Genomic DNA, 15,951 nt, shown 5'->3' with positions numbered 1-15,951 from the left:
TTTCGTGAGGAAGACAATAAATGGCTCACCAAATGCTATTCAGGATAAAGAACAGCTGAATGTAAATGCAGCCAAATGGGAGCATACCTCCCATGACGATACGAACGATAGGCATGGTGTACAATTTCTGCTTTGGGATCTGACGAGGGATCTCGTTGGTGCGGACTGGGAACTCGATGGGCTTTGAGTTAAAAGAAGAGGATTATATGATTCTGGGCACAATGATTATTTGTTGATTTATTTGTGTGCAGAGGTATAAGAACCACCTGTAAAGGACAATGACAACTCTTATGTTTCATCGTTCCTTAGTACAGAAGACTCGGGCAATTCTAAATAAATAATCAACAATGAGTCGCATTCACATATATCCCTGAAATGTCAATGATCTTCTTTATTTTTCATTACACTTATTCTCTGTAATAGATAACAGTAATAGATAACTAATAGAGACGGTTGTCCAACAATGATAGTAAAATAATAAAATACTATGACATGACAAGAAGAAAAGAGGGCAACTAAAAGGTTTCACCCGGTAGGCACTATAACATCACATATTACAATATGGTGGCCTGTTAACACAACTTTGGAACACTGGTATCTCCCAATGGAGACTCTTTAGATTCTTTGGGGGAGTTGTGCATTTAAAAGATCTCTCTCATATACAGTCAAGATGTTGAGTGTCCTTTTCCCTGAACAAAATAAGTTCACTTTACTAGTTTAAATATTATATGAAATTAACCACCAGAGAGGTATAACATTCAGGTATACAATCTTAACATTTAGTGACATCTTTGTCCTGATTCTCCTATACAAAGTAAGCTAAGCAAACTATGCTTAGCAAAGTAAGCTAAGCAAAAGGTTTCAGATACATCATTATCTACACTCCAAGCAGTAAGGCAGGGCCATGTCAAATATGATCAAGTATAGGTTAAGCCAAAGGTTTCAGATATATCATTATCTACACACCAAAGCAGTAAGACAGGGCCATGTCAAATATGTTTAAGTTTAAGACCATAAATGTGTCATTTTCTTGAGAATTGCTCACATGCTTTAGATTAATGTGACTAGATGTCTTCGATTCTGGGACAGTCCCCAACTTTGATTCCAGAGACAGAGATGATGTTCACATGAGATGGTCAACATCTACATCAGTGTTTGTAGGAGAAACATATGGTCCCCTTACTTTAGATAATATTACATATTTTCAGTGGCTGGTAATTGAAACTGATTTGATTCCTTTCCATTTAGTTCATTAATGATAATACTCACTCTTTGCCTGAAACCAAAGTATGATCCGATGAAAATAAGAGGGGTGTTGATACAGAACCAGAGGGCCAATAGAACAATCAGGGTATACAAGGGGATGACAGCTGAACTGCCCTCTCTCCAACGTATGAAGTTGAGGCCAAAGTAGATACCGAAGACTATTCCAGGGATCAGGAAACTTGTCAGCAGTACGTTGGACTTCCAACGTTCTCCTCCAAACGCTGTTAAGGGAAACAAAGCGTTCAAAGTAAAACTTTTGCTTCTTACGTATTTCTTTTGCTGTGTTTGGTGAGAGTATGATTAGGACAACACAGCTAATATTGAGAACATTAAACAAAATCAGTAAATTGGTGGGGTTTTTTGGTTGAAAATTTGGTTTCAACGGAAATAAATAAACTTTGATTAAATGGTTTAAGCCATTCCCTGACAGTAGAATGGAAAGGCTGACAACCTTCATCATCGCTAATATTCCTTTCTTTTCTTTTATTAAAGCTAGCAGAAAGTTGCAATCCAGCTGGCCAATGCCCAATTTGAACATTACCCAACTCAACTTGACTGCTGTGACCTAAATTTCAATAACCTTGAAGAATCATAGTTTAACAGCTGACCTCTGTACATTGAACCACAGATGAGAACACACAACAACTGTTTTCTGTTATAGACCTGTCTGCTTGATAAGCTCACATGCAAAAATGTGTTTTTCTGTGATTGGTTACAATTGTTAAGACAGTTTTAGTCATGAATCACAATTGACTGCTAGTCCATTATGTTCAGTCTTCCTGACTGAAGCTGACAAAACTGGCAGACTTTTGATCAGTGGTAGTAAATGCACACTGCCTGACTTTCAACAATTTCTACATGATGACGTTCTCAAATTGAGTTGGTTTGTGATCAGTCAGGCAGGGGGTTTACGGGTTAGGGGGTTTATTGAACAGAGTCTGCATGAAATGAGTTTGCTTACTCTTGTACATCCTTGCAGCTACGTAGCCAGCTAAGAACCCAAGGAAGACATAGATGAAGAGAGAAGCAGTCATCAAGGAACCGCGATTAGCTGGGGAGAGGAATCCGATGCAAGCGAACACTGCAGGTAAAATAATGGACAGAACGCAGCTCAATTAAAACAGTATTTTGGGATAATTAAACAAAATGGTTACACAAGTAATGCATATGAAAGATACATGTGAATATAGTATACAAACACTATGAACAAACACTACAAATAAACACTAAAAAGAAACAACACAAACAAGAACTATAAACAAACACCATAGAGAAACAATACAAACAAGCACCATAAACAAACACTACAAACAAGAACTGTAAACCAACACTATAAACAAACACTACAAACAAAACTATAAAGAAACACTATAAACAAACACTACAAACAAAACTATAAAGAAACACTATAAACAAACACTACAAACAAGAACTGTAAACCAACACTATAAACAAACACTACAAACAAAACTATAAAGAAACACTATAAACAAACACTACAAACAAGAACTGTAAACCAACACTATAAACAAACACTACAAACAAAACTATAAAGAAACACTATAAACAAACACTACAAACAAGAACTGTAAACCAACACTATAAACAAACACTACAAACAAAACTATAAAGAAACACTATAAACAAACACTACAAACAAGAACTGTAAACCAACACTATAAACAAACACTACAAACAAAACTATAAAGAAACACTATAAACAAACACTACAAACAAGAACTGTAAACCAACACTATAAACAAACACTACAAACAAAACTATAAAGAAACACTATAAACAAACACTACAAACAAGAACTGTAAACCAACACTATAAACAAACACTACAAACAAAACTATAAAGAAACACTATAAACAAACACTACAAACAAGAACTGTAAACCAACACTATAAACAAACACTACAAACAAAACTATAAAGAAACACTATAAACAAACACTACAAACAAGAACTGTAAACCAACACTATAAACAAACACTACAAACAAAACTATAAAGAAACACTATAAACAAACACTACAAACAAGAACTGTAAACCAACACTATAAACAAACACTACAAACAAAACTATAAAGAAACACTATAAACAAACACTACAAACAAGAACTGTAAACCAACACTATAAACAAACACTACAAACAAAACTATAAAGAAACACTATAAACAAACACTACAAACAAGAACTGTAAACCAACACTATAAACAAACACTACAAACAAAACTATAAACAAACACTATAAACAAACACTACAAACAAGAACTGTAAACCAACACTATAAACAAACACTACAAACAAAACTATAAAGAAACACTATAAACAGTATCAAGTCAGCAGTTACAATGGAAATACAAACCAGCTGAGGAGGAGTGAATCGATATAGTATGTACATTCAAGCAGGCTTAGAAAAATATGCTAGCCAACCCACCCACTTAATAAGTACAAGTTTGGCTTTGATGACTGGAGAAAGTAGTACACCTCCACTTTATGGCATTATCTTAAAGATTAGTCAAACCTTGGTTTGTCAATAGCGCTACTAGCCTAAAAAATAAAACAAAGACTATGGACCGCCATCGCTAACAGTAAAGGATACTGAACACAATAGATTTCTCAAATAAGTTTCTGGAAACAGCAATAGATTAGTGTAACTACACACGAAAGCTAAGGCTAATGTCATTTGGATACAGTGCTATATATATATATATATATATATATATATATATATATATGTGTATATATATATATATGTGTATATATTCGTGTATATATATATATATATATATATATATTGTATTTGTTGTACATTATGTAATGCATTAGCTGAAATCTGGAGCAAAGAAAAGATGCAAGTGAAGTTTACATTCTGAACACATGCTTAATACATGGTGGATAGCTGCCATAGCTTTCATCCACTAACCACCATCTCCACCCTTCCTCCTCCTTTCACTCTCCCTCCCTCCTCCCTCTCTACTCCCCACTTCTTCCTGCTTTGGTTTTGCCTTCCTCCCCTCCTCCCTCTCCTTATCCTCATCTTCCCTACTCCCTTGTATACACATAATACTCACATAGAGTGATGAAGGTCATAACAATGATCTGTGAGCCAGTACCCAGGAGCACAGACAGCAGCATTCCTTTCCTGGGAGGGCGGAAAACATCACCATGGACCACTATCCAGCCGGTTTCCTCTTGAGCTTCTTTCTAATGATTGAAATGAAGAAGAAATGAATTGCACAAACTGTATGCTTAAAGAGTCCTTCTTAGATTCGATTATTAGAGAAAACTGCATGACCACTGTTGAGGCATAACAGTTACTAAAGGAACCAATATTGTGACAGACATGGTGAATTTCCCTGAATTGGCAAAAAAAAGTTCATCCTTGAGCTTTTCACCATATCAGAAATTGACCTGCAGGCAAGAACTTACCGAGTCCATTTCATTGTAGCGAGCAATGTCCTTGTGAAGGGTGCGCATCAAAATCATGGCTACCATACCAGTCAGAAACACAACAATCACCAGAGAGTTTGTGATACTGTTGATGGAAAGACAAAAGGTATGAGATGTCTTGATTAAGCAAAGAGATAAATTCCTTATGTGGCTGTTATCCAAAGATTTTATCTTGAGTTATCATGTTTACAAATTTTCCAAAGCTTAAATCCCTGTTTGACTGAACAGTTCATTCCCTTCTTGAGATATCTTGTTTTTTTTTGGTCTTCAGCTGTGCTGACCTTTGACCTACACTAAAAGCAACAGGATTCATCTAAGTAACATTGAGCTTCATGCTTTACTATGAGATCCATCCAAGTTTCTCTTTTGGAGATGTCATTTATGAAGATTTAGAGACATTGACAACTGCTGGCCTTTGACCACCACTTCAAGCAATAGAGTTTTTCTTCTTGAAATATCCTGCTTACAAGGTACTCATGTTGAGATATCCTGCTTACAAGGTACTCATGTTGAGATATACTGCTTACAGGGTACTCGGGTTGAGATATCCTGCTTATTAGGTACTCATGTTGAGATATCTTGCTTACAAGATACTCACATTGAGATATCCTGCTTACAAGGTACTCACATAAAGATATCCTGCTTACAAGGTACTAATGTTGTGATATCCTGATTACAAGGTAGGCCTACTCATGTTGAGATATCCTGCTTACAAGGTACTCATGTTGAGATATCCTGCTTACAAGGTACTCATGTTGAGATATCCTGCTTACAAGGTACTCACTTTGAGATATCCTGCTTACAAGGTACTCACGTTGAGATATCCTGCTTACAAGGTACTACCATTGAGATATCCTGCTTAAAAGGTACTCATGTTGAGATATCCTGCTTACAAGGTACTCATGTTGAGATATCCTGCTTTCAAGATACTCATGTTGAGATATCCTGCTTACAAGGTAGTCATGTTGAGATATCCTGCTTACAAGGTACTCATGTTGAGATATCCTGCTTATAAGGTACTCACTTGGAGACAACCTACTTACAAGGCACTCAGGTTAGAATCCTGCTAACAGTTTGATCTTAAATGACAATTAAATTCCAATTGAAGCAAAAAGATTTCTTCTTTCAAATTAAGTTAGTATTTGAAATGAAAAGACTTTTAGTAACAGCTCAGGTAGCTGTGGAATTTTAATACCCAGAAGCTGCTTTAAATAAACCAATTATTGACCATGAGTATTTAGGTAGAAAATATTGTCATTTATACAGCATTGTTACCTGAACCACTGTATTCTTGTGTGAGACATGGAATCAAGAACATAGTCCCATCGAGAAGCCCAAAAAATGTCTTTATTTTCCTGCAAAGAGGCAGCAGAAATATGTTAACTTCAGTTTGAAGAGTTTCTGATGTACATAGAAAAAAGACAGTGAGTGCCAGACGTCAAAAAGAGGACCAAAGTTAATATGCTGCTGATTGTGGCTTTTGAGTTTTTCATGGATTAAATCAATACACACCAACACAGTGACAGTTAAATATGCCAAAATAATGCTCAGCTGTCACTACCTCTACATGGACCTACTAAATTCAAGCAGGGATTGGGCCCTGACTCTATACTTGGGGATCCATTGCAATTTATCTTCTGCTACAACCAAACAAGAGCAACAAACAATATTCCTTTAAATTGATTGATGTTACTGTTAACATGTATATCAGGGTGTGAGAAGTTCTCTGACGTTAAGTACAACCAGTCTCTTTTCAGTTAACAAATTACAATACCATCTCATGTAATACTCATTACTCATATACTTATACTTAATACAGCTCAAATTGGGTAAACAGTACCATTTTAACTTACATTAATACAATGCAACTTTTCACTAACCTTGAAAGTAATGTTGTATGTATAGGTAATATCTACTTTTTTAATCTGTGGTTCAGCACCTTGTGCAGAGAAAAAGATGCCACCACCAATTTTGCCTTCCTGAGCAATACTACAGCTCTTAACTCTACCATCTGATTCCATATCTTGAACAACACTGTGAAAAACACAAACACAGAAATCAAACAATATTATTCTCAAATGACAGCTTTGAGCATAAATTTGGTGAACAAATGTAGCAAGTAACATAATAAACTTGATTATTTATCAAAGTATTTTAACAAATGAAGAAGGTAAGAGACCCTCTTATAATATAACAGCAATTAAATGTTACATAATGAAACATAACAGATTCCACTCAATTCTAAAAGGTTTGTCTCACAAATAGGTTTTTTTTCTAATTGATGCATATTGCCAAATAAAAACATCTTTCACTGCATGAAGGAAATAGTTTTGTGATCTACTTGCACTTAGTAGTATTCCAAGACCCCTTGATTCCATTTGTTGTAACTTTATACATTGAAAATACTTTGGGTTTGTGTATTTTGAAACGTTAACACAAGTGGTGCCCAACAGTATTTTCATGTTACTATCTTGTTTGACATTCTTGTTATTCTGTTGACTGACGAGCCTACTTCCCTGTGAAATAATTCACAGCCAATCACCCTACACCCTGTGAGAAGGAGATTCAGTTACAAGACTTACAAATTTAAGTATGATAACTGTGTACTACAACAGGATCATTTCAAACACAAAGAGCTCACAAATACCTGCACATTACTCTTCTCTAATACTTGTCTAATATTTGTACAGTTTCAAGATATTGACAATATAAAGGCTGTAGAAAGTATGCTTTTGGGAGAAACTTTAGGATAGGTTTACAACATTAAGGAGTATCAAGGATGTCTTTGTTTTAGCTTTGATGCCTGGTCGATGTATATTAGCAATAAAGACAGGAGCTAAACCCAACCCAACTCCAAGCTACATTTACTAGTGGAGTGGCAAAGATGCGATTGTATAGAGCCAATATATAGAGCAGATGGCCAAACTGCCCTAGCTTCCCTGTTTACAGGGCGGCATCCCTGGGCTCGCCCCTCTTTTGCCGCCCTGCCCCTCTTTCAACTGCCCTTATACATCCCTACTCGCCAACTCAGAAGTAGCGCCATGCTTTAACCTTGCGGTGATTTCATCAACAAACAACTCTTCAAAAATCACAGTACCTAGGCTACAGTGCACAATCTTCTCTGAATTCTATGCAGCTCATTACTGCATGTACATAGGCCTGTAAAAACATAGGAGTTTCAACAACCTATGCACAAATCCTCAAATATGATCCAACAACTAAAATTATAGTAGGCCTATGTAAATAACTTTTTACACAATGTCCCCCCCCAAAAAAATCAAACTTCAATGGCTACTTTTGACAATGCATAAACCTTGTGGTTGATGGTTGGAGATTGATTTGTTTTCACACAATTTCAATCATCTGTAAGATTGGAAGATATCTGGTTCTTTCAGAAGAAGTTTTTTTAAAAAGAAAGAAACCACTTCTTATGATTTGCAAAGGCCCAGTTGTAAGTGTGTGTTCTTGGGCTTTGTTTCTCATCAGAAGAAAAAAAGGAAGATTTTGTGTTCTTGGCTAACACATTGTGTCCTGGACGTAGGATCCTGCATTTGTTAACAATGCTTGAAAGTTGTCGGGCAGTTTTTAACAGAGAACCGAAACTAGTTATCATAGACCTCTCAACTGCTATGCAAACTACAAATACTAAATTTTACCCAAAATGCAACGATATAGGATCTAACAGTCTCACCTGAATGGTGTAATTCTGGCCCGAACAAGCCTGGCGACCTCCCAGTCTTTGCCGCCCTCTTTAACAACGGGATGATATTCAATTTCAATGTTCACATGGTTAAAGATGTAATAGCTGCTCTTTACTCCGTAACGTTGCTGAATGGGAGACAGTCATAGGTGTATAGTCAATAACAAGGATATATGGGTATTGAACTCAACTAACTCAACTAACATCAAAAGAAACCAAGTATCATCTAAAGATAATGTTTGATCCATTCTTGGTAAAATTATCCATTGTACAAGGTTTTCTGTGACTTCTACTGACCTCTGACACCCACAAAAACAATTGTATTCTTGATCTAACTTATTTGGATCCACATAATAGATACATACTGTAAGTATGAGGTTCAGCAAGTTTTACTATTGTTAACAACCTTTTTAGACTTGAACCTAATATGTAAACCACATTAGTTTCTAGAGTTTGTATAATTAGTAATTGAACAAGTCTTTTATTGGAAACTGCTTATTTGTATATGAAAGTGCAACATTGGCATTCTTTGTCAAGTTTCATTCAAATGTTAGTTACCTCTGATGATCAGACAAGACCTTTAAAAAAATATCATCCCTCTAACACAAATCCATAGAACATGCACAACCACTGTTGTAAGCAGCAAGTAAATTACAAATATATGGCATCCAGAAAAGTATTATTGCCTTAAATTTATTTCAGTTATGATTTATTCTCATGCCCTTCCCCCCCCCCCCCCCCCAATTTCATTTGCTTCTAAGAACATGCCCAAGGCAAAGACGGTGGAAGCTGAGGGTCACACAAAGTGTCCTCTTGTAAAATTTCTTGTAACTGTAAGCAACCGTAAATGTCTAACTTTCATTACACTATCGGACAGCTAGGTGGCAAGTAGCTGGACCCAAATTATTAACCAATCAAACACTCCTTGAGAAGAGTGACCCTTTGTGACTTACATCAATGACACAAGCATCTTTACGATGGCCTTCGCCATCAACAAAGCACCCAACAGGAAACCCTGGGGAGCAGTACTGCTGGGAAACCTCTTGACCAGGATACTCTGTCTGCACATCATAACACCAAGTAACAGGCATGTTGTCGATGATCCTGGAAATTTACCAGAGTATACATAAACATGCAATGTTGCACCATATTCTTGACTACGAATGCACACTATGTTGACATTTACTCAGCCAACTGAGTTACTGGACCTCAGAATCAAACAGCAGAGTATGAGTAGGAGTAACGGTGTCTTTATCGTTGTCTTTTGAATGTTTCTTCAGCTCAAACATACTGTACATGGTGTACCTGTCACAGCGACCATCCCCCATCAACTAGTAAAACTTCCTCGTCAAAATATTAAACAATGTCCAAGAATATTTGCCAACGTGGTTAGGTGAGGGTTTTTTTCAGTCTTGCATTTGTAGTACTCAAGATATTTACAACTTATAGTTTAAATCAAAATCATCCCACATCAATGTCATTAACCTATTTGACAGAGCTGCTTATCGTGAAACCCCCCCCCCCCCCAATAAAAAGGTAGCAATAATTTGACTATTTGACCCAGCTGCATGGAAAAATACTTCATGAAAGATATTGTATGTGATGACCTAGCTTGCTCTCCTTATACAACATTTGTCACATAAAAAGAATTAAACATGCCATATTGATGATCAAATGAGATCAAGTACAGTATTTCACAATGTTCTCTGTAAGTCACCAAAGAATGTGATCACAGGCCAGTGAAAACTACATTCATGGTGAACCTACTGTAAGCTATGGCTCAATTTTGTATCAGAAACAAAATTTTACAATTACTGCTTACCAGTGGTGCTGATAGTTAAAGAGCACTCCTTTCTTCAACAGATTTACTTTCTTTTTGTCATCGGTATTATTTAGATCGTAACTCTTAGTGCAGACATGGGCACAAGTCTCATCCTTCCTGAATGTGAACTTATATGGCGATGGTCTGATTCGTTCTCCAAAGACAACCTGGCCAAGATTTTCAGCTGGAGACTGATCCTCCTCTCCTGCTCGGCAAAAATCATACCTGGTTTTAACAATTTAAAATGAAAAATAATAATAATTTCTTCCACAAGTCAAGCGTCCATATCTACTGTAGGACTTCACTTGGTGACAACAGCAACAACAACAAAAACATGGTGATTAAATGTGATCAATTGCAAGATTTTAATTAATACTAAACAAAGGCCAAAAACTAAATAGAAGACAGGTATGGTTTTAAGGAAAGCAGTGAGGACATTATCTCCATGATTCTGCCCAGTGGTTTTTCAGCTGGAGACTGATCCTCCTCTCCTGCTTGGCAAAAATCATACCTGGTTTCAACAATTTAAAATGGAAAACAAAAAACAAAATCATTTTTTCCTCAAGTAAAGTGAAGCTAGTGCAGGACTGAACTGTATGAGAGCCATGAAAGAAATGTTGTTTGAAGCAGAGAGCCAAAGAGATCCAAATCTTTACCTAGAGTGAGCAATGTACAGAGTATAGTACAGTACTGTATGTATGTATGTGTGTGTGCATGTGCTTGTATGCATGTGTAACCCTCAATTTGAGGACGTCCTGAAATTGTAAAATTGGGGAATGGAGTCAAAGTGACCCCAGAATGCTCCTGTATCAGTATGGGGGATGTCCTCAAATTGTCACCATCAGACAAATATTTGGCTGAACTGTGTGTATGGTAGAAAAGTCTGTTATGAAGAGCGCCCTCATAAGCCCTTGAATCGTCATCCTCAAATTGAGGTCCTCAATTTGTTTATGTCGTTAACGTGTACATACTTAAATTTTCACTTCATGAAACTGTGTATCATTTGTCTTTTAATTGGCTGTTGTATTAATCATCCTCAGTACTATTACTAAAAGGGCAGTTCTTTCAAACTAGTAGACTACATGTATTTTAACATTTCACATGAATCTTATTAGGATTTTCAAGAACTGTTGCATTGACTTCTTTTTCATTTTCTGCATTGGTTAAAAAGTGACTGCTTTCTGCAAGACAAATTCAAAACCAGTTACCATGTTTTTATCCCTACGACCATTATCTTTGGTGTTCCTGGATAATATTTAGTCTGAGTTCTCTCATAGACTCTAGAATTGCTTCACGAACTAACAGATGACGTTATCAATATACATTTCGTCAAGTCTTTCAGGATATGTCGTTGGTTTCTGTTTGAGATGACAAAAGAACTTCCTTTTATCGTAACGATTTGTCAAATATGAGTGAATAATATGCTTAAATTGTTTGTGATTATTAATCTCTGTGAGACCTACCATTATAATATTGTGCAATGCAGTATTAGCTGCAGATAAGTACTAGACAATATGTTAAGGGTAGTCTTATTTATTAATATTCAATGATGGAAACTTTCCTTTTTTCCCCTTTCATCCCATTAAATTCATATCGGCCATTTTGTTAGCTGGAGGGCCACTTGAATCTTAAACTGGGTAGTCCTGCTGGCCAGTTGCCCAAACAGTTATGTGCAAACGCTACAAATGATTTTTTTTCAAATTTCTACCATTTTTATTGCTGATGGCTATAGATGCCTTCAACATGACTGGTGATATTTGTTACCATAAACTTTGGTGAATTATTAAGCCATATCTCCAGATCGAGATACATACCGCTTTCCCAAATGGTTGTCGATCACGAGCGATTGATCAGATACGGATCTGATCAACCGTTCAAAGTAAAGAGCGGTGAATCAGACCTTGCGCGGGTAGGAAGTAGGTGACGGCAAACAGCTCAGTTGTCGTGACAACTAGCCCTTACTTGCAACAGGCACACGTATGTAAACATACAAACTGTAAGAAATACTATGTACGTACACATAGTACACATTCTATCGTTTTAGACAATTTCAGTGTTGGAAAAATTTATATGAACGAAGAAGACATCTTCGCATTCGTAGTGCATATAAGTATGTGGATTCTTCTTTTGTTGGGTTTTTAGACAGCAGCGACAAATGCTGCATGATTGACTGGAAAGGCGACAGAAATTTTTCAGAGAACTTCAAAGACGCGGAAAACTAAACCTTCTGGAGGGAAAATTTGAGTAAAGAGACATTTCAGTTCACTTGTGAAGGAATACAACCATGGTCAACAACATTCTTGTAGTCTCTTTTTTAATTATGAAGTTTATTTTTTACTTCCCTCGCTGACATTGTATATCCTGCAATACAATGTTTCTCACAAATTTCTTTGAACACTAGGGATGCAAACTTTTTTTGTTTGAGGAAACAAACCCAAAGTACACACACTGACAACTAGGCCTATGCATCATTTATATGCATTATGTAGAGAAAAGAAATGGAGGAAACTTCAAGTTGGTCAGGTTTGGACATCATTAGTTTGATGTTAGGCAGTCACTGTAGTAGCCTATGAGACAGGTTATAATAAACTAGAGACTGTGTGCGTGCTTGTGTGCATGCTTGCGTGTATGTTGTATATATGTACATTTGAGTATGTATGTACCAAGAGTTACAGATTTGCCTTTCAAGCAGCTTCTGCAGTTTATTTGACAACATCATTTTATGTCGTAGAAAACTATTTAAATATTTCATAAACAAGATACAGTACCGTTCTTTAATAGGAAATGGATCAGATTTACAAGTCAAATTTCATTTGAAATAACTGCAGTAACATTCTCATTAGTTTGCTTTCAAATGTGTTTAGTTCTATCTTCAATTTCTTCGATAGTTTGTTGAGATTCAGCCAAAAATAGGAAGAATAATACTTGAACAATTAAGGAGATAACCTTTTCCCAAGGAAGGCAAATATTCCCTAACTTTGCACATGTTTTGTTGAAGTTTACTGTATAATTCCACTAAATGGGTGGAAAAATCGATGAAAGTGTTTCAAAATACAAAACTGATGTTTCCATGTTTCAGAGGTTAATGTGTGTAAAACAAATGAGTCGGATTCATAAAATGTCTATTGTCAATTCCTATGTCTATACTGGTAAGTCATATCCTATGAAGTTATAACAACAAACTAAACATAATATATTCCAGTATGTACACACAATTATAAGAGATTTTCTGTTGTGAACCTCACTGACTGCCAAAAGTTACCATCCTTACCTGTCATATTCATAAGGGAGCAAATTTTCCAGTGAATCAAGCCTATTGACAAAAACATCAACTTCGGTCTGGAAAGAGAGGCACAGAAAAAAAACATGATTTAAAATGACAGCAAAATAGTCCACAATGTCCCCCCAGAGTCTTCTCATTTGTTGTCCCTACCACTCCTCAAAAATGGTAACAAACGCTTATTTTTTTTTAATCCGCTGTGTTTGTCAAATTTGCTTTGTCCCCTCCCCCCCCCCCACCACCTTTCCAGGCAGCTCTCGGCAAGTTTGGTAAGATCACTAGTCACAGCCAGGACTTAGTGTTAATAATTTGGAGTGTTAGCTCAGTCGTTAACGCCGGTGCCTTTCAATCATAAGGTCCCCGGTTCGAGTCACTCCCAGATTAATGTATGTCATCCAGTTACAGAGTTGTTGACAATTAACAATTCATAATCATGGACGTTAAATATGAATGTAAGAGACTGACTTCAGTCAGCTTGCGGCTTTGATAAGCCAGTGAGGCTTCTTCGTGAGTTCCTGCTTGCAGGAGGATCTCAAAATACATACATACAAATACATACATACAAATTTCTCTAAATGATAAAAAAATTATGAATTAAAGTGGTGACTTTTTGGCAGCCATTTTTGTTACTTTTCCATGTCTGTTTTTGCTTACCTAAAATAATACATTCTAGGCCTAGGCTAGCAAAACTTTGCCAACTGAAGCTTTGATAGAACACGGCTGAAGGCCTATTAGCAGATCAGAAATACAGAGCTACTCAACAGCTAGAAAGCTATGTTGAAAATGTAGGCCTGTTAATGCTAGTTGTAATGAAGTTGCGCTCCGTTAAAATGTTACGCCTAGGCTAGCAAATAACCGAAGGGCTTCCGCTACGCCTAGTATTACTAGGTCTAGTAATAGGTCTACTGAATGTTAAAGTAAGTAGCCTGAGGCTCTGGCTAGCCTTAGGCCTACATGGACTTCAGTAGGGTAGCTACAGCCTACAGGTTAAGAAGTCCACAGCAAGGTTCAGCAATGCTGAGATGTTGCATGCAGTGATTGAACGGTAAACCTTCAAAAAGAAAGAATCAAAAAAATGCAAAAAGACCAATAACCTTGCAAGCTTCATCTGTATCTGCTCGTGATTGTCTAATAAAGTCGTCTCTGCAAAAGCTTACGGGTGCAAGGCCTGGTATATACATGGCCTGTGCACAACTGATAAAGACCAGACTGAACATAAGACTTGTAAATATTTTCTCCAAAAAAGGCATCTCTAAGGACGAAACCTTCATCGTCTTCCCCCTAATTGTGTAAAAGATATGGTATATAATGTAGTGAGTTTAAGCGAAGAAAATGTAGCTCAGACGTATTACTTGTTTCCGAACCTCAAGAATCAGTTCACAGAGGTGTTGCAGATAGTCAATTGCACGCTGACACCACTCAACTACAGTTACTACGTGTATGATTTTGTGCAAAGAACGCATCACACTGATTGCAGATCATTGATGCCACTGAAATGCCCACCCCTCAGTCCACAGGCAGAGCTAATACAGAGTGACTGCAATCATGATGCGTATTAAAGCGTTATCGCAATAAAAAATACGTAACTATGCATGAATGACATTCTGTTTTGAAACTTTCGGTCAAATATTTTAAGAAACTGAACTTGAGTCCTGAATAGCCTACTATCTCTGATTTAGTTAAATTGAGGCATAATCCTGACACTTGTGTCACAATGAACTGCATCTCTCGATCTAAAGTACACTAGCTGACACAGTGACAGGTAAGAACTTTATAAATAAGCTTGCAGAAACTATAGGCAGAACATTCAGTGCAGGACTAGGCTTTTGACTCAGAATTGTGACGAGATACCTTTTTTAAAAACAAAACATAAATGGAAACATGTACTTTAGCTAAGGGCTTGCCCTAAGTTAACTAGACTTAAGTACACATTCTTTGTGTGTTATGTGCTTGACCCTCTTTTTTGGCAGTAATATATAGTACACTGTAGCATGAACTTGCTTTACAACAGGTCAAAGAAAGACTGAATTAAAACAAGAACCTATTTAGTTAATTTCCGAATGTGCTACAGCCATGTAAGTTGTATGCGTGAGCCTAGGCCCCTAGCCTACTCGCCTTAGGCCTAATTTAGGTTACTGTTCTAGGCCTAGGCCTAACCAATGCCTTAGCCTTTAGAAATAGAAGCTAGGCCTAGCCTAGACTTATAATGTCAATAGCTCAATTATTTTAAGTACTTTCTGAGACCCATAAAGCACGTCACCGTCATCGATTGGAACATGATTATCTATTTTTCACCACTCTATTGCTCGATCGCAGCAAATACATTTATCAAGCATTTCACTGCATTTTTTCTTGACTCAGGCTGATACTAACTAAGGAGTAAGTGAGATACTGCGGATAGACAGAGTGTCATCACCTTGTT

At 36.7% G+C, this 15,951-nt stretch overlaps 1 protein-coding gene across 3 annotated transcripts in view; it reads right to left on the bottom strand.

Annotated features, from left to right (window-relative positions):
- Positions 1-15,951, bottom strand: part of LOC139974888 (transmembrane 9 superfamily member 2-like) — a 24,939-nt gene extending 8,988 nt beyond the window's left edge. Inside the window, exons 1-13 of one of the 3 annotated variants that reach the window (XM_071982402.1) lie at positions 15,764-15,949; positions 14,624-14,810; positions 13,521-13,588; positions 10,250-10,474; positions 9,381-9,531; positions 8,419-8,555; positions 6,608-6,761; positions 6,003-6,082; positions 4,707-4,812; positions 4,349-4,481; positions 2,228-2,347; positions 1,270-1,487; positions 30-181 (exon numbers count right to left, since the gene is read on the bottom strand). In XM_071982402.1, the coding sequence (XP_071838503.1) occupies positions 30-181; positions 1,270-1,487; positions 2,228-2,347; positions 4,349-4,481; positions 4,707-4,812; positions 6,003-6,082; positions 6,608-6,761; positions 8,419-8,555; positions 9,381-9,531; positions 10,250-10,474; positions 13,521-13,588; positions 14,624-14,810; positions 15,764-15,807 (1,775 nt within the window). In that variant the 5' untranslated portion in view covers positions 15,808-15,949. Of the gene's footprint in view, positions 1-29; positions 182-1,269; positions 1,488-2,227; positions 2,348-4,348; positions 4,482-4,706; positions 4,813-6,002; positions 6,083-6,607; positions 6,762-8,418; positions 8,556-9,380; positions 9,532-10,249; positions 10,475-11,457; positions 11,608-13,520; positions 13,589-14,623; positions 14,811-15,763 lie in introns of those variants that run through there. The other 2 variants (XM_071982403.1, XM_071982404.1) reach the window with 2 other exon arrangements.

This window comes from Apostichopus japonicus, chromosome 10, assembly GCF_037975245.1.
Source record: "Apostichopus japonicus isolate 1M-3 chromosome 10, ASM3797524v1, whole genome shotgun sequence".
Lineage (NCBI taxonomy): Eukaryota > Metazoa > Echinodermata > Holothuroidea > Aspidochirotida > Stichopodidae > Apostichopus > Apostichopus japonicus.
The sequence above is the reverse complement of the archived record's forward strand: the minus strand, read 5'-3'. Positions and strand labels throughout refer to the sequence as shown.